Below are 25595 nucleotides of genomic sequence, written 5' to 3'. Positions count from 1 at the left end.
AGAGCAGGCATGAGCAAGAAGGGGCTCCAAAGCTGAACGAAAATGTAGATACATGCCTCTGTCTCTTGCCCAGAAGGCACCCTTAATTGACAATCATTTGCAACACAAAATGAAGTTCAAACTTTGACTTTATTCTTATAATATTCTGCAGTGGTACTTTTTAAAAACTATATATATATGTATATGTATATAATATAAATATATATACATTTATAGGCTTCCTGCTTTTTGTTTTTATGTGATTTTTGTGTATACACAAAATATCTTTGCATGTATATGTGATTCTTATAATTACTTTTGTTATTTTTCTATTGTTTTATTTTTAACCTATTTCTATTTGGTTGTTTTGTTTTATTGTACTATAATTTAATTCAATATTATTTAGTAGATTCCCATAGCTATGTGTGTGTGTGTGTATTTGTGTGTGTGTGTGTGTGTGTGTGTGTGTTTATTGGATGTTTTATTTATTTACCTTTATTTTTTCATTTTTTCCTTTTATTTTTTTTTTTAATTTGATAGTTTATGTACTTACATTTCAAGTGTTGTCCCTTACCAGGTTACCACTGCTCCCATCCCATCTTCTATTGCTTCAATGAGGATGCTCTACCTCCAAACCACCCACTATCACTTCAAAACCCTGGGATTACCCTACACTGGGGAAATGAGCCTTCACTAGACGAAGGGTTTCTCCTCCTATTGATGCCAGACAATGCCATCCCCTGCTACATATGCAGCTAGAGCCATGTCCACCCATGTGTACTCTTTGATTGGTGGTTTAGTCCCTGGGAGCTCTGGAAGGGGGACTGGTTTTTTGATATTGTTATATTGTTGCTCTTCCTATAAGGTTGCAAAGCCCTTGAAATTCTTCAGTCCCTTCTCAAACTTCTGCATTGGGGTTTCTGTGCTATGTTTGATGGTTAGCTGCAAACATCTTTTTTTTTAAAGGACTTTATTTTACAAAACAAAGATAAATGTACAGATTTTAAACATTTTTTGCTTAAAATTATACATTTTTGTCAGTCTGTTTTTTCAGATATTAAAATAATTTTTACATAAAACTATGTGAATATATTTTTTAGTCAGTACTTGATTTTTTCAAGGGCTTGACAGTATGCATTGAAAACCTAATAGTTACAATGAGCGTAAAGTACATGCAAAACAAAATGCAACATGGAAATAGCTGCAAACATCTTAATCTTTATCTGTAAGGCTCTGGCAAAGCCTCTCAGAAGGCACCCATATCAGGATCCTGTCAGCAAATACTTCTTAGCACCAGCAATAGTGACTGGGTTTGTTGGCTTTATATGGGAAAGATCCGCAGATAGGACATTCTCTGGATGGCCTTTCCTTCTGTATCTGCTCTATTCGTTGTCCATGTATTTCCACCTGTGAGTATGTTGTTTCCACTTCTAAAAAGGACTGATGAATTTATATTTTGGTTTTTTCTAAAGACAGAAGTATCTGGATTCAGATGGAGGAGAGGTGAAAAGGTGAACTGAAAAGAGAAGAGAGGAAAAAATTAAATCAGATTATGTTAAATAAGAAAATATATATTTTAACGAATTATAATATTCTAGTAAAATATTTTAATAAAAAATAAAATATCCTATAATTTCTGAAATAAAATTAAAAAATTAACAAAAACAACCAACTAACAAACACATTCCATAAAAAATCCAAATTTTAAGGAACACTTCAAATATGAAATTTAATCTTTATTTTTTAATTGGAGATGTTTTTATATATTATATTTTCAACAGGTTTTCTTCAATCTGTCTCTTCACAGTTACTTTTCATTTCCCTGTGCATTAAACTCCCTACCTTCTTTTTTTCTTCACTCTTAAGAAATGAAACAGGCTAATAAGCAAACAGAAAGAAACTAGAATAAAAGAAGATATATAGATATTATCGGAAACAATATAAATCCTTTATGTTTTAAATCAAATTTGAAAATTGTCAAAGATAAATACTTAAGTAAATTGTGAATGTTTAAACCTTTTGTGTACCATCTGACAAAGTCTGAGAGATTAATAAAATGCAATGCTTTTAAATGTGTAATTGCTAATTTAGCAAATGATCTTTTCCTCTTATCAGAAGATACAATGATATATATTAAAAGTTAAAAAAGTTTTTAAAGTACTTTATTAACATGAATTTTAAATGAATAAAATGTTTATCTCTGAACCCCACTTTATTGGTTATTTTATTTATTTATATTGTAAATGATTTTTTTCCTTTTCCTGTTTCCGCTCCATAAATCACCTATCCCATTCCCCTCCCCCTGCTTCTAAGAGGAAGTTCACCCACCCACCCACCCACCCACTCCTGTCTCACCGCCCTAGCATTACCCTACATTGGGTTATTGAGTCTCCACAGACCCAAGGCCTCCCCTCCCACCAATGGCAGATATTCTGATGAAGTGCTTGCTGAGAGGAGCCTGTTATGACTCTCCCCTGAAAGACTGGAGGCTCTGCCAGAGGCTGAACAATACAGATCTGGATGCTCACAGCCAACCATCAGACTGAGATTGTGAATCTCAATGGAAGAGATGGGGGAGGACTGAAGATGCTGAGTTTGCAACAGCATAGGAAAAACCACATAATCAATGAACCTGATCCCCTGAAGCTCCCATAGGCTAAACCACCAAAGAAACACATGGCTCCAGTTACTTAAATTAACAATCTTAAACCAGTCTAAATTTTTGATTTCTGCCCTTTTATTTTCTTCTGCAGCATAAAGAGAATTTGACCATTCACAATAAATCCATCTTTCTTTCTTTTAATTCAGCTTCTACTCTCAGCATAGAAAAGACAGGGCATGAACACAGGGGAAATTGATGTTTTATGTCAACAACACATACATGATTCGAAATGACTTTTAATGCTTCAGTGGAAAGACTCCTAGGTGAGCAGAAATAAAAAACCTTCTTTAACTTTATATTTATTGAAAAAGGTTTTTGTAATATTTGTATATAAGGACTTAAAACATTATAAACAAATTTCTTAAATCTCAAAAAATTCAGTAATGCAAAACAGTAAGAAGATTTTCATACCAGCAAATATGGGTTGGCCTTTGTTTCTAAAGAATCTACTGAATATTTCAGCCAGTTGTGATCACATAAAAACATTATTTAGAACTCAACAGAAAATTGGGGAAAAATAAACTGTAACAAGAATGTAGGAAGAATGAATGCGAGGTGGGAGGTGTTTGGTTTTTCTCCTAATCAGGCATTTAGAAGAGGAGAATATAGAGGAGAAATATTTTAACTACATAGTAGACAATATGCCAGGCATTAAATCAGTTTAAGTGAGGCAGTGATATTAGGTTTTGGGTTCTGTTTGATTATGGTATCTGTCATGCACAGTATCTCCATTGTAATAGTAACTGCAGAGATGGTTTTGGGAAATCTAAGCAATAGTTTAATAGTGCTGAAGAAGTGGATCAATAAAAATTGTTCTCCACAGCTGATCATATATTCATTATCTTAGCAATTTCCAGAAATAGTCTTATCTGGGAAACACTACATATGTGGGTTAAAGATGAACTAATTTCATCTATTACCACTGTAAAATTAAAAATAATTGTGTTCAGTTTTATATTATTTAGTCATTTCAGTCTCTGGATTGCTACAGCTCTCAGCATCTTCTATTTATTCATGATAGCTAACTGTTCCTGGCAGATCTTGCTCTACTTGAAATGGAGACTAAAACCACTGATTGTGAGGATACTGCTCGGAAGCTTGTTATTCTAGGTTGCAAATATGACACAAATAACCATCACTCTGGAAAAGAGGTTCTATCAATATGGAGGGAACACTAGTGTGAATTCCATAGAGACTAAGTTTGCAATTTTGAAATTGCTGACATTATTTAACATGACTATGTTCTCTGTAATACCATTTTCATTGGCCTTAATTTAATTTTTTCTGCTGATTTTTTTTTTTTTTTTTTTTTTTTTTTTTTTTTTTTTTTTTTTTTTTGTGGAAACATCTTCACAGGATGCAGCTCAATTCCAGAGGAGATAGAGACCTAAGTTCTTAGGCTCACAGAAATGCCTTGGGGGTTATGGTCTCCTTCATCTTGCTCTATACTATGTATTTTGTGTCTCTTCTTTTTTTTTATTTTTTACTGTAATTGAATATTTTATTTTTAGTTTCGCCATAGTCTTTGCAATGTGTTTCTCTTCTCATCTGTTTTTTTTTTTTTTCTCCTCTGATGGTGCCTGTAACAGTTAAAGTTCACTGCAAGCTTGACTGAACTTAGCATCACAGTTGGACCATACTCTGGCTGGGTCTAGAAGTATATTTTCAGAAAAGTTTAACTAATGAGGGAAAGGCCTCTCCAGAATGTCATCATCCTCAGGGCTGAGGTCTCAGACTTAATAAAAAGGGGAGAGTCCAAGGAGACTGGTGTTCATCTCTTTCTGCATCCCAATGGTGGACACAGTGTATCCAGCTGCCTCCCACTTCTGTTGCCTTTGCTTTCCCTCTACCACCGAATGGTTAGCTTAAATAAGCCTTTTTTTTTTCTCTTACGTTGCTCCTTCTCGGGTATTTTGTCAAGGCACCGAGAAAAGTAACTGATACAGGTTAAAGCTTTGTGTCTAACATTGGGTCTCTGCTTCACATTCTCTGTATTGAATGGGTTTTACTTCATCCGTAGAAAGGTACACGGTGCGAAAATAATCATCAGGATGAGTTTCATTAGTTTAATTATAAATGAAGGTACCATTGGCATTCAAATTCTTGAGGAAGACTGGCAATGTGTGTGGATTTGACAGGGCACATCCTTTTGTTAAGCTCAAGGCATTAACTATGAACCCTTGATCAAAAAGCTCAGCCCGTGTGTGATCCAGGGAACTTGACTGGTAGATTTTTTGGAGGAAGCCTTTTGATATTAAAAGCACAAGAAGCCAAAGATTTATTGGGTAGAGAATTGATTGAGAATCACTGCCTTCCTCAAAGCCAGTTTTGAGATGTGCCCCAGAAAGTTGAAAGGAGCTGCCAGCCCTTCAAGGTCAGTACTACCCTACCAGGAGATTTAACAGTACTCTCTCCTGGGCCAGGGCTCCTCTGTGGGAATTCTTATGTGTGTTGCCTTGTGTGGATCAGAGCTGAGTACCGTTTAATAAAATTCTGCTTTGGAGTGATTTGTCTGTCTTCTGTGAGCGGTTTCTTTTTGGCTTCCCCCTTTCCTTCCTGATTGATTTTTGTGTCTGTGTTGCTCTGTTCAATCCCTGCTTCCCCATCCCAAAGCATTTTGCAAATATCAGAGCTGATGTTGTAAGATCATCTATTCCCCTGCCCCCAGCCCTGAAGCTGGGCTGTGAAATATCATCATTTATTCCTGAGACAGGGCCACTGATAGCACAATATTACATTCGTTCATTAGAGGGTTTTTCCCACCTTGGTCTGTGTCTGGTAATAACCTAAATTTGAAACATTTTGTGTTCATCTTCATCTACCAAAATTGCAATTTACAAGTACACACATCCAAGGATTTGGCAGTTGACTTGTTCAAGCTATCAGGAAAAGGGATTGTATCTCAATAAATGCTTTTCTTTTGCTTAAACTTCTTTGGTAACAGCCCCATTGTTACTAAGAAGACCCACAACACAGGGCTCTGGCTAACTATTCAGGTTCACCCAGTATGTCTGAAAGTTTTAGAGTTTGGTTAGTGATGGATACACACTGAGTATCTTCTGGACCTACTATGGTGAACCACATCCCTTTCCTCACCTCCATTCACCCTTCACCATCTTCAGAGAAAAATCAATTTTGCATTATCTAGCTTTTCCACTCAGATGACCATTGGGCGGGTCTAAGGTCCTGTCCATGATGACATGACTCATTCAGAACTGTCAGGGAGAGGGAAAATATGGGACATTCAGTCATTAGACCAGTTTGCCTTCTTTGTGGTCTTCCTGTTGCCAAGGAAAAGCACTCAGCTGATAATTACAAGAGTGACTCTTCAATACAAACCTCCACGTCTATGTGACATTTTTTGGTTGCTTTTGTCTTTAATTTTTAACTATTTATTCCCAATGACATTATCTTAGTTTAGGTATTAAGACCTTTCCACCTACTCTGCTGAGCTTTGGACTTCTTATATCATGGATTACTCAGAAGAATAAAAGTGATCTGGTTTACATTTTTTGTATGACAACTTCACTCCTGAATCCTTCAGCCCACTTGTCTATCCTGATTCTTGGTAATTATGAATTAAAGCAGATTTCTCTTTGGATACTGAAACAGGCTGGATGTAGACTGAAAGGACAGAATACACCAACTACATGAGGAATCCAAACAACCTAATGAGTTTTAGATAACAAACACATTTATGAGGAGGTAGTTCAATAACCTTTTTCCCTTGCCATAGAATAACAGTTTTTTATTAGTCAAACTATCTCACTGACTAAGGACATCTAATAGTTATTCTAAACACTAAGTTCAATTAAATTAAATCAGAAATGTCAGCACCTATCTTTACTCACACAGCTTCAAAGACAGCATTCAGGAGGAAAGTGGATAACTATGAGTTCATCCATTTTATATGATCATTTCCAAGAAAATCGAGAATAAGTAGTGAGACACAGTCTTTAAATTTTTTTCAACAAATTCAAATCGTGGAAGAAGATTTCATGATGTTTATGTAGGTAATGTTGCAGAATCATTTGCATCATGTACGAGAAAGTTTTGGCCAAGAATTATGCACAGAATAACAAAGTTTTCTTATTACCATTCTGCCTGGAGACAAATACACCCTGAAAAGGAGTGATGATAAGGAAGACAAATCAGCCTGATCAAGGTGTCTGGAAACAGGTATCTGCTTACAAATCTACACTGGGTAATCTTGATTCTGGTTGTGAGAAATACAGCTTATTTTAAAACTTATATTCTATTCCTAGCAAATATATAAATTTTGGTAATATATGTGTTGTACTCAAAATAGTATAATTTACTTGTTTATCTGTATTGGTTTCTTTCCTGTTGCTGGAACAAAATGCCCTAACAAAAGCAACACAGGGAAGAAATGTTTTATTTTAACCCACATTTCAAGGATATTTCATTCCTGCCTCCAGCTTCTTACAACATGAAAATCACTATAATTTTACAATGTGTATATTCAATTTCCCCTTGCCTAAAGTCATTATATTTTTATAATGAATGTTTCCATATTATTGACAGTTTCTAAACCTTTGGAGAAAAATAATTGGTAGATTTCCTTACAATTTAAAAACAGCTACAATTACTTTTTTAGATGTTATTTGTAAACATCAATCCTGTTGGTTGTAAGTGACCAATTTTAAATTATACATTGAGATTATAATTGATGTAACTCTCTTGTTAAATCATAAACCTTTGTGTAATTGAAATAGGGTACTTAGTGCTGTTATTTTGAGTTGAAATAGTGAAGGGTTGATTTGTTTGTTTCATTAATCATTATAGTATAGAAGCTATAACTACAATGCATGGAAGGGCTACATTAAATTAAAAAGATTCTTTCTCTTGAGATTATTTAGGTAAATATCAATGTATTAAATTGGTTCAGCTCAAGCAACAGCCCTTGATACTGATATTGACTAAAATTACTTATAGCTGAACCTTTACATGTAAATTAACCTAATCATTATCAATGTGGGATTGCTTTCCACATTATAGAGATGGTCTTGAGGTTTGGTTAAGTTTTAACTTAGCTTTAATAACAAAACAGTATTTGATATTGAGAAAGAAATTATTATTTTAGAAACAAAAACAATTGTTTCTGGAATGATTAATATTTTTCCTAATCAAAAGAATTTAATATTTTTCTGAGCTCAATTAAAAACAAATGCAGTCAGACATACTATTATTAATATTATCCAAATATTATATTTACCCATGTTATAAAAAAACCCTCACCTATGTGATAAGTGTCATATGTGACATTTTAATGTTTATTCTCTTCATATTTTATTTATAATAAGTTACAGGTGATTACTTTGCATACTATTAAAGTAGAATTTAAATGTATTGATTATATGCTTATTTCAATACCACATATAGCAAACCCTAAAAAATGCTGATAAAATTATTATACTATATGCTTCTTTTCATAACAAGATATCACATTACCCCTTGCTTAAAAATAATGTTTTTGTTTATGTGGGTTGCCCTATTGTACTGTTAGACACATACATGAGTAGGAAACATATATGATGTTTCCCTGAACTTGTTTCATTGTTAAGGCAAACTAGGAACTTGCTGTGGGATTAAAATCATTCAGAAATATGACATGCACTCAGGTTCTTTCTAAAACATTTCACAAGAAAATGTGTAAACTTAAGAAAGAATGTGGGATACTCAGAAACGCTCATAAACTCGTAGAGTAACTAGACTATGAGTATATAACCTTAACTCTTTGTTATGACTTCTCTGCTGTTTACAAGACACATTTTAGCATGCTAATAAGCCTAATTATTTTCTAGTACTTAAAAGAATATGCACAGCCAAAATACCAATAGATATAAAAAGCGTAGTTACTTTGAGTTCATGGAAGTTCCAGTTTAATAAAGAATACATACAATGTTAAATAAAAATTAAACAAAAATTTCTTCATACTCTCATCTAAATCATCTTCTAATTTCAAATGTATACAATAATAATTATTAAAATTGGGCTTTGTAAATGTGAAAATATGTTTAATGGTCCATGTTGCATGCAAAAATGTAAAATCTGCATAGTACATAGAAAAACATATGGTTGTAAATACGATAAAGTTTTAAGTAATACAATTCATAATTTGAGATGAGTCCCCTGAAGAGAAATCCTGTGAATGTGAATAATGCTCTACTAAATGACAGCTTGGTCAAAGAAAAAATAAAGAAAGAAATTAAAGACTTCTAGAATTTAATGAAAATTAAGACACAACATACCGAAGCTTATGGAATGCAATGAAAGCCGTGCTAAAAAGAAAAATCCTAGCTCTGAATGCCTTCCAAAGGAAAATGGAGAGAGCATACACTAGCAGGTTGACAGCTCACCTGAAAGCTCTAGAACAAAATGAAGCAAATACACTGAAGAGTAGTAGAAGGCAACAAATAATCAAACACAGAGCTGAAATCAACCAAGAAGAAACAACATAAAATATATAAAGTATACAAACAAAACCAGGATCTGGTACTTTAATAAAATCAACAAGATAGATAAATCCTTGGCCATACTTACCACAGGGCACAGAAGCAGTATTCAAATTAACAAAATCAGAAATGAAAAAGAACGCATAAAAACAGAACTTGTGGAAATTCAAAAAATTATAAGATCCTAATACAAAAGTATATATACAACAAACGTGAAAAATCTGGAGAAAATGAACAATATTCTAGACAGATACCAGGTACCAAAATTAAATCAGGATCAGAAAAACCATCTGTTCAATCCCATAACTCCTAAAAAAATAGAAGTGATAATTAAAAGTTTCCCAATCATAAAAATGCCTGGACCAGATACATTTAGTGTAGAATTCTCTCAAGCTTTCAAAGAAGACCTAATGCCAATACTGTTCAAACTATTTTTAAAAATAGAAACAAAAGGAATACTACCCAATTCAGTCTTTGAAGCCACAGTTACACTCATACCTAAACCAAACAAAGACCCTACAAAAATTTATAACTTCAGATCAATTTACCACATGAATATAGATGCAAACATATTCAGTAAAATTTTTGCAAACCAAACCGAGAACATATCAAAATGATTATCATGATAATATTGGCTTTATCCCAGTGATGCAAGAATGGCTCATTATATAGCAACCCATCAAAGTAATCCACTATATAAACAAACAAAAAGAAAAATATCATCTCATTAGATACTGAGAAAATATTTGACCTACTCAACATACTTTTTTGATAAGACTTGAAAAGATCAGAAATTTAAGGCATTTACCTAAACATAGTAGAAAAAAAAGTAGAGCAAACCAGTAGCCAACATCAAACTAAATGTTATGAAACTTGATGCAATCTCACTAAAATCAGGGACTAGACAAAGATGCTCACTCCATTCTCTCTGTATTTATTCAATATAGGATTGGAAGACCTAGCTAAAGAAATTATCCAACAAAAGGAGGTCAATGGGACACAAATTGGAAAAAAAGAATTAAAATATCATATTTGCAGATGATATGATTGTATACTTAAGTGAACCCCAAAATTACACCAGAGAACTCCTAAACCTGACTTAAAAATATGAAAACAAAAAACCAAACAAAGAGACAAACTTCTACAAAACAGCTGGATATAAAATTAACTCAACCAAAGTAATGTCCTTCCTCTACTCAAAGGATAAACAGCCTGAGAAAGAAATTAGAGAAGTGATACCCTTAATAATAGTCACAAATAACATAAAATACCTTGGTATGATCCCAATCAAGCAAGTGAAAGATCTGTATGACAAAACTTCAAGTCTCTGAAAAAAGAAATTGAAGAAGATCTCAGAAGATGGAAAGATCCCCCATGATCACAGACTGGGAAAATTATTAGAGTAAAAATGCCCATGTTGCCAAAAGCAATCTACAGTTTAAATGTAATCCCCATCACAGGAACTTTTTCCCAACACCTGATAGGAAGAAACACAGAGATCTATAGCCAAATATTAAGTGCAGCATGGGGAGCTCCACAAAAGAGTGGGAGAAAGGATTGTGAGAGTCAGAGTAGTCTATAACACTAAAAACACAGACCACAGAATCAATTGAGCAGCACACACACAGTTAATGCACACTGAAGTGTAAATTACAGAGCCTGCATTGATCTAGACTAGCTCCTCTGTGTATATGTTGTAGGTGTTAAGCTTTGGAGTTTTGTTGGCTTCCTAACAATGTGAATAAGGAAGTCTCTGACACTTATGCCCACTTTTGGACCATTTCCCACATATTGAGTTGCTTTATCTAGCCTTGATATGAAACTTTCTGCCTAGTCTTACTGCATTTTGTTACTTCATGTTCTGCTGATATGTCGGGGGGTTCTGCTGTCTTCTGAGGGAAAAGAATGGAAGAATGGATCTGGAGTAGGGTTTATATGAGAAAGGGGAAATAGGAGGAGTAGAGGAAGGGAGACTATGTTTCACAAGCATTGTATAAGAGAAGAATACATTTTAAATACAGAGAAAAGAAAGTTTCTTTACATAAAATATGCAACCCTTAAAGAACAAATTAAATTATTAAATTCTAATATTCAAAAGTAATTTAAATAGTCATGCTGATGACAATTTTTATGATTTTATGTGTAATAATGACATCTTGAAATCATGACAGAAAAAAATAGATTCAATTGTCTGTTTAACTTATGAGAAAGTAATTTTAACAAAAGTAAGAATGCAAGTATTACTTAGTTGTTAGCTACAAATCTGTAACTTTAGGCTCTTAATGACCAATTTTAAACTAACTGATTGAGAATTTGAAGTAAAAATTTACTTGACTGTACCATGAACCTGTGATTTCTTGGCAAATTAAGAAAATCTGGAGCAGTTATTTAAAACTGGGATCACTAAATACTGTTTTTTAAAAAATTCAAATAATGATACTTTAAGTATGGTAATTTAATTAATATTAAAAATTTAAACTATAATTACTAAATTTTATCATTAATAAATTATTATAATAATTTATAATTAATGAATCATTATTTTTCATTTTTAAGCTATCATTATTAAAATTTTTAATTAAAGTTTTAATTAAATTACAAAGGATAATGCACTTAACTACAATATAACCATGGCTCTTCTTTTCTAATGATATTTTACGTGTGTGTGTGTGTGTGTGTGTGTGTGTGTGTGTGTGTGTGTGTGTGTAAAGACTACATATTGTACTCCACAAGGCTTTAAGATCAAAATTAATAAATGGGATCTCATGAAAATAAAAAATGCTTCTGTAAAGACGAAGAACACCATCAATAGGACAATTCAGCAAACTACAGATTGGAAGAACATCTTCACAAATCCTGCATCCTATAGAAAGCTAATATCCAAAATATAACAAGACCTCAGAAAGTGGACCGCAAGAAACCAAATAAATCAGTTTAAAAATAAGGTACATAGATAAACAGAACTCTCAACAGAGGTATTTTGAATAGCTGCAAAGCACTAAAAAAAGAATTAAAAAATTCTTAGGCTTCAGAGAAATGCACATCAAAATGACCCAGAGATTCATCTACACATCAATCAGAATAGTTAATTTCAATTACAAGAGTGACAGCAGATGCTAGCAGGATTGAAAACTATTACAACCAGTATTCAAATCAATTTGTCAATTCCTCAGAAAATTGGAAAGAGATCTTCTTGAAGACCCAGTTATATCACACCTGGGAATATGCTCAAAAGTTGCTCCACCATACCACAAGGACACATGCTCCAATATGTTTATAAATTCTTGTCTGTAATAGCATGGTATGTACTCACTGATAAGTTGATATTAGCCAAAAATACCCAGGATACAGCCCTCAGTCAGTAAGAAGTTTAGCAGATGCTGGCGAGGCTGCGGAGAAAGAGGAACACTTCCCCACTGTTGGTGGGGTTGCAAGCTAATACAACTACTCTGGAAATCTGTCTGGCGATACCTCAGAAAATTGGATATAGTACTACCTGAAGACCCAGCTATTCCACTTCTGGGCATATACCCCAGAGACACTTTAATACACAACAAAGATATATGCACCACAATGTTCATAGCGGCTCTATTTATAATAGCCAGAAGCTGGAAGTAACTCAGATGTCCTTCAGAAGATGAATGGATACAAAAATTGTGGTGCATATACACAATGGAATACTACTCAGCCACCAGAAACAATGACTTAACCAAATTCTTAAGAAAATGGCTGCATCTAGAGAAGATCATCCTGAGTGAGATAACCCAGTCACAAAAGAACAGACATAATATGCAGTCACTGATAGTGGGATGCTAACCCCAGAGGCTTGCACTCCCCTAGAAACAACTCACAGACTGTATGAAGTCCAAGAAATAAAGAAAACAAAACAAAACAAAAAAATATTTACAAAACAAGAAAACTTTAACTATTTCCATGTTACATTTTGTTTTACATGTACTTTAGCTCATTGTAACTATTAAGTTTTCAAGGCATACAACCAAACCTTGAAAAAAATCAAGTACTGACTAAAAAATATATTCATATAGTTTTATATAAAAATTATGTTAAAATCTGATAAAAAGTACTGACAAAAAATGTATAATTTTAAGCAAAAAATGTTTAAAATCTGTACATTTATCTTTGTTTTGTAAAATAATGTTCTTTAAAAAAAAAAAGAAGTTTAGCAGGAAGAAAACCCAAGTGAGGCAGCTTCAATGATACTTGAAAGGTTAAAAAAACAATCCTGGGAGGAAGCGGGAGAGAGGGACTTGGGTAAAAGAAAGGAGGGAGTGTGATAAGGGTAAAGGGGAACACAATTAGTTATGTGGGGGAGGGAAAGCCAGAAGGTCAAAAAATTAAATAGAATTCTACAGCTTCTGTGGGAACCTTTGAGAACGTACCAGAGACTTAGGAGGTGAGAGACTCTCAGGACTCAATGGATCAAGCCTTGGGTGAAATGCACAACATTGGGGAGAGGGAACTCAAAAGGCCCTTTTCCAGTAGATAGACAGGACCCCACCTGGGGGAATGGAGATACCAACCCACATTCATAATGTTTGATCCAGAACCTCTCTAAAAGAAACTGCAGGCATACAGGTGGAGAAGAAATTGAGAAAAATGGAAGTTCAGTGACTACTCCAATTTAAGATTTATCTCATGGGGAGTCACCAAAGCCTCACACTATTACTGATTCTATGATACGTTTGAAGACAGGATCCTCTTTTTTTTTTTTTTTTTTTTTTTTTTTTTTTTTTGATTTTAAGAAGGGTGCTTCTCATCCAGCGATTCCACTTCTGGGCATATACCCCAGAGACACTCCAATATACAACAAAGAAACATCCACCACAATGTTCATAGCAGCTCTATTTATAATATCCAGAAGCTTAAAAGAACCTAGATGTCCTTCAGTAGATGAATGGATAAAAAAATTGTGGTACATTTACACAGTGGAGTACTACTCAGCCACCAGAAACAATGACTTAACCAAATTCTTAAGAAAATGGTTGCATCTAGAGAATACCATCCTGAGTGAGATAACCCAGTCACAAAAGAACAGACATAATATGCTGTCACTGATAGTGGGATGCTAACCCCAGAGGCTTGCACTGCCCCATAAACAACTCACAGACTGTGTGAAGTTCAAGAAAAAAAGAAAAAAAAAAAACTGTCATGCCCAATCCTTACACAGCAAGAAAATGTTGACTAATTCCAGGTTACATCCTGTTTTACATGTACTTTTTGCTCATTTTAACTAGTAAGACCTTAATGCAGAGTACCAGCCCTTATAAAAAAGAAAAAAAAAAAAAAGCCAAGCACTGACACCATTATATTTTTATACATTTATGCAAAAATGTTTTTTTTCTTTTTTCTTTGTTTTTTAAAATAAAGTTTAAAAAAAGAAGGGTGCTTCTCATTTAAAATAATAGTTGTGTTTACAAAATTCTGTAGCCTTGTGTGCAATAGTTCTTTATATATTTTGGTTATTACCTCTCTATCAGATATGGGGTTAATGAAAATATTTTTCCCAGTTTGTAGGTTGCTGATTTGTCTTATTAACTATGTCCTTTGCCTTTTTTACAGTTTCATGAGGTCCCATTTATAAATTCTTGATCTTAGAGCATGAGCCATTTTGGTTCTGTTTAAGAAAACTTCCCCTGTACCAATGAATTCAAGGCTCTTTTTCACTTTCTCTTTTATTAGTTTCGAGTATCTGGTTTCATGTTCAGATCTTTGGTCCACTTGAACTTGAGATTTGTGTAAGGTGACAAATAAGATACTAATTTCATTTTTCTGTATACTTATAGCCAGTTATTGAAGATTGTTTCTTGTTTTTTCATTGTATATTTTTCTTTTCTTTGTCATTTGAAATGTGAATAAATAAAATAACCAATAAATGTTTATAAATTGTAAAGGGATTTTTCTGCTATAAGTGATGTTAATTTCTCTGAAAATGTATATAATTTACTGTTTTTCACTAGAATGAGACACTTTCAGTAGTTTCCTCTTATAATGTGACGTGATGGAAACCTGGCCACAGCAATTTCCACCTGTCAAATCTGGGATTTTCCATTATACAATCAGAAACAGTAAATGAGTAGAAACTCATTAAGTCCATGTCAAAGTTCACAGTAATGTAAGATTAGAAAATACCTGTTCAGAAATTCCAAGTCTGCACTGATCCATCCACGAGGCTCAAGGCACAAAGATAATATTACATGAAGTCCCACTTGTGTAAGAGCTAGACAGTATCATTACATGCTCTCAGTTCTGAATCATGTATTGGGGTGATATTTATGGCTCTTTTGAAAATATCCTTAAAATACCCACCATATTCATTGTTTTTTTATGAAGATATAAGTTTTCAAATCCATCTTGAGGTATAAATCTCTGAGTTGTTTTTGCTGAATGTGCATGAAAGATTTTATTCACTACAGTCTTTCTACTTACTGATCACACTAAGAAATGGAAGCATCTTGCCTTTGTCCTACTTTAAAGTATCCTCTACACTTCAAAGCATCATTAGCTAGTTCCATCTGAGGCCACTCTAAGAAGCTTTAGTCTTACCACTTCCCTGTGCCTGACCTTGGCAACAGCATCAGAGTCATTGCTGTCCTTGCTAAGACTCATCCTTCCTAATATATTAGGAGCGATAAAAGAAGATCAAAGGATTCTGTAATACAATCTTCTCCTGCTTTTTTTTTCTTGTCTATAAATTCAACTTTGGTCATAATTTATATTCTCAACAAGCAAACATTATGCACAAAACTTAGAGACCTTTTACCTGTCTGCAATCGTTCTGACATTATTGATTTCTTCAGCTCTATATTTAAATTATACCTATAAAACCACCCTCTCTTCTACTTGATGTAAACTACTTTTAGAGGAAATTCAATCTGATAAGTTGTGTTGTGCTTCCAGTCTTAGTTCACCCTTAAAATTATTAGCTAATATCCTGTGAATGTACCGTATATTCCCTTCTAAAATGGACAGTGGAGATAAGAGTCAAGGTATATTGTGTTTATTTCCTTTGGTCAAAATTACTTCAGTTAAATAGAAACAAAACAACAATTTACCTGAAATACTTGCATTTTCCTTGCAGTACTACAGATTCTTACACAAATACTTATATCTTATTTTGGTAAATGCTACTGTATTTCTTTCATTGCAAGGGGATCCTTAGTATATTGCTGTTACTCTGACGTCTTAACTGAGTATCTATAACAACATAATTTATCTACCTCACCTTCTGTAATAGGTATCCTGAAGCAGATGTTTCTGGTAAGTAGATAGGAAAAGCCCTGATTATCATTGATGTTAATGGAAGACAGTATCTGCTGATAAGACGGGGACATAGTGACAAGGATGTTTATACTTGGATAAACTCATCCATTTTATTGTTTTATTCCTGGACTCATGTTCCCAGAAAATGAGTCAAGTTTTCTAATCATTTACATTTTTTTTCTATAATGTGAACCTCCATGTATTTTATACTGTAATATAACAGTAAGTATGAAGCAGATTAATAATGTATGTTGAATATGAGATTAATTTGATTCAATAAGAACAAAATAGGGAAATTTGATGCAAACAAATGTAGAATTTATAAGGAAGTGTGTGTATTTGCATTTTTATGTGTTTGGTAATGTGTGAGCAAGCATGTCTTCACACACACTGAGGTCTACAACATGAATTTTTTATACTTTGGAGAACTTGGAAATAATACAATGGTGCTAGATGACAAAGTTTGTTGGAATATCATTGATTGACGTATGTACAACTGACATTATTGACCAAACTTTCAAAGATTTAAAAAATTCCAAGACTAAAAGATCATATTAGAAAAGAACAAATTTATTTACTCCATACAAAAATGTATTTACCAGTGCTTTATCCAAAATGTAAACAGATTATTTAGACAAAATAAAATTGCAAATGAACTGAGATTTCTTTGCTTGTCAGTACATAAGAATTCAGGATTTCTTTCCTCAATGGCCAGAAGGTCAAACATAAAACCTATGTATAAAATACACTTTGTGAAAAAAGTTAATCTTGATATTATATGTGTTCATTTTCAGAATGGCAAAAATAATTGAATTTCATGAATCAGATACACTTCGTATTTTGATGAACTCATTAAGTAATATCCATCAGGAAATTTTGATATTGAGATATTGTCCTAGGGATTAAGAGTCACGTACATCAGAGTCATTTTCATATTGAGATATATAACTAAAAATTTGGGAAATAGATTTATAGGACTTGTGAGCTGCATGGACTGGGTCAAGAGAAGAAAGCTCTTTTGGTGGGTCACTGAGAGTCCAGATTCACTCTCCAGAATAAATTTCTTCTGAGTCCTTTTTCTAAATTATTGGCATAAATAATAAATCCATCTGAATAATGATTCTATGAGAATTTCTAAAATTATATGAGTAATTATTAATTTGGAGAAAGAGATCACAAACACTGAGGGTCATGTAAGATACCTTGATATTACATGATGAAAAATTTAAGATATAACCATGTGGAGCTAATCAAAATTTTTAATTATTAAAGATAAACAAACCCACATCTGGAGAACTTTCAATATGCTATTAGAATTAATCATATTTTGTAAAGACTTAAAAGAGTTTTGTAGCTTATTCAAAGTGTGGAAAATTCTGGTGTCAGATGCTCACTGGAACTGAGACTCATGTCTATATCAAGAAATATTTTTGTTTGTTTGTTTGTTTGTTTTATTTTCCCAATAATGATTGTATAAGGGAAAGGGATTTACCGATGTATACAATTCTAGATTGCTTTATGATGATAGCATGTAATTACTAGTTTTGACAATGTTAGATTTAGCACTTCTATCTAGAATCTCATAAAAATTGATACACAGCTGATGGTATTTCTCACTTAGTTCCCTTGGCAGCATTTTTTTTAATTGAAAAACTTTATTTTAAAAAACGAAGATAAATGTACAAATTTTTAAGGATTTTTGCATAAAAGTATAGGAATACGTTTTTAAGGTTGTAATTAAGTATTTGTGAGCACATATACATACACATATGCATATATGTAACAATAATATAGGAAAAGAGGCTATTAATTTGAGGGGATAAGAGAGAAACTGGGAGGGGCTGTAGGGAGGAAATGGGGATGTGATACAGTTCTATTTTAATTAAAATATATTCTTTTTTTTCTTGAACACACAGTCTGTGAGTTGTTTCTGGGGTGTCCAGGCAGCATTTTTTTATATCATTCTAAAAGAGTTAAAATTTTAAGTTGAGCCCACTGACCCTGCCTTGAGAGTACTTATGCTTTAAGGCTAAAAACAAAATAACATGTTTAAACAAATGGCCCAAAGCCAGACCATCTAGACTAGATAGGGTCTGGCTCTGCAGTCCTGAAATAAAACAAATTCAAGGTTAGTGTGCCTCAAAATAGAGTAACCTAGTGTTAAATCATGTCCAAAAGCAGACAGAGTGTTCCAATTTAAATAAACCAATAAAATTACTATGCACCCATTGCTAACTGCCTATGTAATTTCCCCTATAGTATGTCCCCCTAATTGAGTTCAGGGTCGACTCTTCTATCTTCTGCGTAAGATATGTGTCATCCCCAGAGCTGTGTTTCCCCTGCTTCCCCCCCAATAAACCTCTTGTCTGATTGCAGCAAGATAGGCTCTCTGTGGGTTCTTCGGTTCACGTTCTTCCGGTACTAGAGTGAGGGGCTACCCCAATTCTGGGGGTCTTTCAGTTCCTTTTATTGAAAATTGTCTATTTATACAAAATATTCTGGTTGTTGTTTCTCAAGGATCTGGTGGCCTCATGTATAATATGAAAATGAGAGCAAAGCTACTGATATATCCTTGAGGGACGTTCAGGTGTAAGAATGAAATATGCACATCTATACAATGAGTATTTTATCCATATTATTTTCATTAGGCCTCTACTTCTCTTCTCCCTACTTTCTTTTAAATTTAAGAGTTTTCAGGGTAATTATCACCCATCTGCACACTCACAAAACCAACTCAGTCCATTTAAATTTGCTTTTATATACACATATCTAGGTTTCAACAAAATTGAATAACAGAATACAAAAATATTTGGTAAATATATACTAAATACATCTAAGTGGTGTAAAGAATAATAGGAAAATTATAACTTCTTAAAGCAAGTTAACAATTTTTCATAATGCATAAAATAACTCCATAGTTTATTATGTTGAAGGTAAACAAACATTCATCTTACTTATGCCTGACTTCATAATTCTGGAAAATTGTAAGCATAGTTTGAATGATTGCATAGGATTTACAAAAACAATATTAAAAGACTTTTATAGACAGTTTTTTTTTTTTTTATATTTTGAACATGTTTACAAAGACAAACTCTCACTAATTTAATAGGCTGAGACAGAATGCTTTCTAAAATTACTCAGGAAACAATTTATACATAGTCCAGTTTGAAAGCAACAGAAATCATGAAGTACTACAGACCCTACTACTAGTCACACCAAGTCAAGTAAACTGGTTGAAGGGTTTCAAGGTTTCTATTCTTTCAACCAAATCCTTGACCTCACCTGTATCATGCACAACATAAATGCTTGTTTCATTCTTTTATTTCCCCATAACAAGATATAAGAATGGCTTGAAGGATACAAGATTCCAACAACCTGGCAAATCAGGTGAACTGCTTCATCCAGAGGCTCTGTATAATTGTAACTTGATATGATTACAGACAGAATAAACATGGCAAATAACAACAAAAAGGAGACCACAGATTGCAAAGCCTTAATGTGGGCTGAGGCACTTGGGTCACAGGATCCCCTTCTATAAAGCCTCATTGTCCTAAGGTGTTTACACAGGGAATAGATTAATAGAAGAAAACAGATCATGGATATGGTAAAGGGAAGGACATTGTCCAGAGTGAACGTCATCATAGCTGTAAGGTTCATGAAATAAGTCAGTGTGGTCTTCCCAGTCAAGTTTCCTTGGTGTCCATTTACTTGGTTTGCCTCACATATTGTTAACATCATAAAACTAGGAAATAAAAGCAACAAACTCACCAAAAATACAAATATAAGGACACTCTTGATTTTTCCCTTCAGGCCAAGAAAAATAAGATTAGAGAAATTTCCTATCTTCAACAAATAAAGTATGCTGAGTATAGTTGCAAGCCACGTACTAAAATGGCTGGTTACTCCCCAGAGAGCACAAATACTAAATCTTACTTGCAAAGACAATGGTAAATTAAACACAGCTGAGCACCAATTCATTAATATTGTCCAAAGCAAGCCAATCCTGAAGAAGGCCAGAGAAGTGAGAATTCGATCAGCTAAGGAAAGTTTCCTTCTCTTGATGCAGTCAGTGCTGTTCACCAAAACAATGAAGACATTGGCAAAGGTTCCAAGGACAATTTCTGCCAGCATTGCAAAAGATACAATGCTTACCAGGAAACGCATCATGTCTGAATAAATAGTTTTAAAACACGAAAGATAAAATGTAGGTCTTTTGTCACTGGTTGGGATTACATGAAAACACTGATTCATGTGGTCTTCACATATGGTCAATATAGACCGTGTTTTGTGGAAATCCCATGGCCACTTTCCAGTGGGGAAGCAACCCTGGGTGCTGCTGGATGAATTTGATACAGGTTTTATAGAAACAGGAATGCTTATAAAACAGTTCAAATGAATTTTTATTTACACAGCCTTCTATGAGCTCCTGTATTTCAGAGTTTAGAGTTAACATGCATTCTCATTTGAAAGCATGCAAATAACCAAATATAAAGTTTTACAAATAAAAAGAAAATTTCCTGCTTAAGCTCCTCCATAATTTGTATTCATCTTTTTAACTAATTTGCTATTATAATTTTTAAATCTCAGTACACAGAATATGCAATGAGTTTGTAAATCATATGTTTGATCTTGGTTTTATACACAGAGAATTATTTCCAGTGTGGATTCATTCTTACCTGCCACCTCTATGTGTAAAAGAAAAATCCCAAAATGTCCTAAGAAAATTGTCAAAGACTTTGTTTTCAGAGGGCCATAAAGAAGCCAAATACATTCCTAATGTCTGACTACAGATGAAAAAAGCTATGCATATTTATTTTCTTTCAAGGCTGAGAGGAGCTTGTGAGCACGGTGCTTGTGTGTGCTCACACATATACCCATATCTCTTATGCATCTCATTGACAGAACATTCATTCCCCTTTAATATCCTAGTAATTTCCTAAAATGAAATATATTGCAAAGAATATTATGTCATTTAGAGCACCCTATTTTGTAATTCAGCAATTTGATCCATAATAAATTTTTCTTAATATATATTAACACACACATATATATGCTTAAAATTTATGTGGTTATTACCTTGGGTATAATCTGCAGACTCCATGGAAGCAAGAGGCTCCCAGGAGCCAAAGACAATGACTTTATTTGAAATAAGCATAGACGGGGGATACAACTTACAGAAAACACTTCATGTATGTAGGCACTGACCCCTCTCCCCAGTTAAAAAATGAGGCTACAAATGCATATCAAAAATTTTAACTAAGAAATGTTCCTGTCAAAAGAAAAGATAGGGAAAAAAATTAAAACAGAAACTGAAGGAATGGCCATCCTGAGACTGCCTAGCTAGGCATCCATCCAATCTGTAGCTAACAAACCCCTACACTATCACTGATGCCTCCTTTCATAACAGGAGACTGATACGGATGTTTCATGAGAATTTCTACCAGCACCTGACCAGTACAGAGGCAGAGACTCACAACCAGCCATCAGATTGAGCCTGGTGACCCCAATTAAAGAGCTAGGGTAAGGATTGAAGGAGCTGAGGGGGCTGCAACCACATAAGAGAACATTTTCATCTAACTGTACCACCGGATCTCCCAGAGACTAAACCACCAATCAAAGAGTTTACATGGAGGAGCAATGGGCCTGGAGACATACACTGTGGAGGATGGACTTATCTAACATCAATGAAAGGGGAGGGAGGCTTGATGTCCCGGGGGGTGCATATTAGAGGGTTGAGCTGGGAGTGAGTGAATGGAATGAGGAACCAGAGTGGGTGTGATTTGGTGGTTTGTGAAGAGGTAACTGGGAAAGGATTTAGTATTTGAAATATAAATAAAGAACATGATTAATAAAATGAATTAATAAATATCCATGCATTCAAATAATCAATACTTTTCTAAGTATTTCTTTTATACATTGTTAATTTTCCTTTTACTTTTCTGACTGTGTGTACTTTCCCTGCACGTGTGTCTATGTACCAAATGTGTGGCTAGTGCCTGTGAGGAGGTGAGAACCCTCATAAGGGTTCTAAAATTCAAACTTGAGTCCTTTGCAAGAACAACAAATGCATGCAATCACTGAACCAACCTCACAGTCACAAAAGTGTTCCAAATATTTATCAAAGGAATCTGTAATGCATACTGTGAAGTTAACACTCTATTTATAAATGTTCAGTTTTATGTAACTCATTTTTATGATTTTAAATCTAATATTAATAAATGTAAAAGTAGATTAAGTTTGAGGCTTTATTTTTTATGAATCAAGGCCCTTTAATTTACATAGCTGTGTTATGAACTTTCTCACAACTGCTTGCTTTTACAGTATAATTATCAGGAAAATGCAAAAAAAAATCATTTTTATTTTCAACAATACTGACAACCAAATTTATGGTGTATACAAACAACCTCTTAAAATAGTCTGCATAGAAAATACTGTTGGAGAAGATTTTTATATAGGTAATAAAATTATAAAATAATTATCTTCCCAACATACCACACATACATAACATATTTGCTTTGAAGAATGGGATTACATTTTTAATGGGGCAAGCTTTTTATTTTTATAATGTTTAGTATCACTCACCTAAAATTTTACCACTTCTTGTCAGGTTTTACTACATCTGGATTTATACAATTCCCTCATAAAACATACAAATATTAATATGTTTGATCAAGTAAAAAATAAGAATTTTAAAATATCTTCACTAGCTGTCAAATGTAACAATGCATACCAGTATCCAAACATTTGAAATGAAAAGATTACTATAAGTCTGATTAATTGAACAGTACCTCCCTTGTCACTTAATATCATTCAGACAGGAGGGTGGAAGGTGTCAGAGATAGAGATAGAGAGAGAGAGAGAGAGAGAGAAAGAGAGAGAGAGAGAGAGAGAGAGAGGGAGGGAGGGAGAGAGAGAGGCAGGCATTCAGAAATATAGACATACTGAATTAAACACAGACAGAAAGAATGAGACATGAATACCCTCAACTCTTGAGTTTTAATAAATACCATTTTAAGATAAAATAAAAGTCCCACAGATTTTACAGTATATAATATAATCTCATTTGTCTTTTTGATTTTTAGTTCTCTTTATGAACCCTTGTTTTTCTTAAATATATCCTGTCTATGAAACTCATACCCACTCTCATAGCATCAGAATACATATTTAATTTTGCAGAATGAAGAGATATTCAAATCCAGATTTGCAAATAAAACCAATTCAACGATTTAAATGTGTTCCAGTATTGTCTTTGCATCATGCAAGTCAAATGAGGCAGAATCTAAGGCCAGGATTACAACTTTGTTTCTTGTAAAATCTTTTTTCTAGAGCTCTGACTCTCTTGGAGTATAATATAAAATATAAAGAAATATGGTTGGTTCAAAGATCCTTAACTTTCTCAACTCTTACAGCTCTCAAGGAAGAAATACATAAATCACAGAAATATAACAACTGTGTTTCTGGATATTAGTAAAAATCCACTATGGTTTAATCAATTTATAATATAGTTTTGATACCTAAAATAAGCAAAAACCCTTTTTGTTTGTTACATGGGAGTGTTTTATTCTTGTTTTGTTTTGTTGTTGTTGTTTGGTTGGTTTTGTTTTTTTTTTTTTTTTTGTTTTTGTTTTTTAGACAGGATTTCCCTCTATAGCCTTGGCTTTCTTAGATCTTGTAAGTTGAAGAGATTACTTTCCAGGTGACACAGTTGTTAATAGGCTCTAGTATCCCACTTAAACGTTTGATGCACCTTTAATAATAAGTAGTAAATATTCATGAAAATATATACCTCAAATAACTCTATGTGCATAATAACTTTGGCATGAAATAAAAACTATTGCATATGATTAATTCTCCTTGTAAATATTCAAATTTCCTGAAATCAGTTTATTAAGTGTAATAATTAAAAATAATATAAAATATAAAAGTATAAATTTATATTTTTAACATTGGTTTTGTGATGAATGAGTGAAGTTAACTCTGAGGCACTTACATTTAAAGAAAGTTCTGGTATGTTAACAGATGTTTGACACCCAGAAAAGTGTATCCCTTTTAATGCATGGTATTTTATGTTTTGAAAAGTTCAGGTTGACTTTTAATTTTTCTTTGTAGATGAAGTGGTAGAATAATACTGTGTGACACACTCAGCTTTTATAGATACTCTGTCTCCAGAATCTATTGTTGGTCAAATGGAAACTATGATGATTCCAAGTCAGAATGAAAATTATCAGGAGGAGTTTATGCAGGTGACTGTAATTCTTGCTGGAAATACAAGTCCTGAGGCTATTCCTAAAGCCCATGGAGTGGCATTATTAGTACCCATTCCACTTAGCTCCACCCCTTGTCCTGTTTCTACTTGTTTCTCATCATACATGAGCTCATTTTACTACCTGGAAGAAGGGAAGCCACAGAGACCATCCTTCCTTTACACTGAAGGTATGTGTCTTTTTCCATTGTTTGAAGTTTCCTTGATATATGCCATACCAGTCTGTTATCAACATGCTATCTACATGGATGGATCTTACCATGCAAATGATGAATAATTCTGACTCTTCAAATTGTTTAACTCTTCACTTAGTATTCCATCAGGGACTGAATATAGTATAATCAAAGATTCTGAATCACTTCATTTTGTTCCATGTCATCTATACCATTACTAATTTTATTTTATTAAATCCTGTATTACTCTTTAGAATTTGAATCAGTGTATCAAACTGCCCATTGTTCATCTTTTTAAGCTTGTATAAAACCCTTCATCTTCTTTGGTGATCATAAGATCCGTGGAAGCAGTTGATTGGTATTGGATACAATCTGATAGCATAACTTGCTAATGGATGGAGATGTCTAAGAAAAGTCCAGAAATAGGGAGGTGTCTTGCTTTGTGGATTAGCTTATGTTCAATCTTTACTGGACAGAGAACCAGAAGAGTTTTCCACCTTTAATTCATGGATAGAGAAGACCCATTGCATCAGGAAACATTTAAAGCATATCAAAATCATGACCTGACCAAGGTATCCAATACTAAGCATGAACTCCCTGTACAATAAATGCTGAACAATATGGATATATTATAGAAAAATATTTGAATATCAATAAATATGTGGTTTTCCTGAGCACTGTATATGCATATTTATACATGTAAGACAATAATGGATGTTATTTATACCACTTAACATTGGAAGATTAAAAAACTCATGATA

At 33.5% G+C, this 25595-nt stretch overlaps 1 protein-coding gene and 1 pseudogene across 2 annotated transcripts; one reads left to right on the top strand and one right to left on the bottom strand.

Annotated features, from left to right (window-relative positions):
- Positions 1–3344: 3344 nt before the first annotated feature.
- Positions 3345–6295, top strand: LOC308418382 (taste receptor type 2 member 124-like; annotated as a pseudogene). Its single transcript has 2 exons — positions 3345–4102; positions 6058–6295. The product of its transcript is annotated as a taste receptor type 2 member 124-like (transcript).
- Positions 6296–19650: 13355 nt separating this feature from the next.
- LOC308418623 (taste receptor type 2 member 136-like) lies at positions 19651–20621 on the bottom strand (the record flags this gene model as incomplete). Its single annotated transcript, XM_080914024.1, is given in 2 exon segments — positions 19651–20591; positions 20594–20621. Coding segments are annotated over 2 exon segments (969 nt in total), but the record flags the coding sequence as incomplete, so codon positions are not given.
- Positions 20622–25595: the final 4974 nt, after the last annotated feature.

The sequence above is a fragment of the Micromys minutus genome, assembly GCF_963924665.1.
Source record: "Micromys minutus genome assembly, chromosome: 3".
Lineage (NCBI taxonomy): Eukaryota > Metazoa > Chordata > Mammalia > Rodentia > Muridae > Micromys > Micromys minutus.
This window is presented reverse-complemented; position numbering and strand designations above follow the sequence as displayed.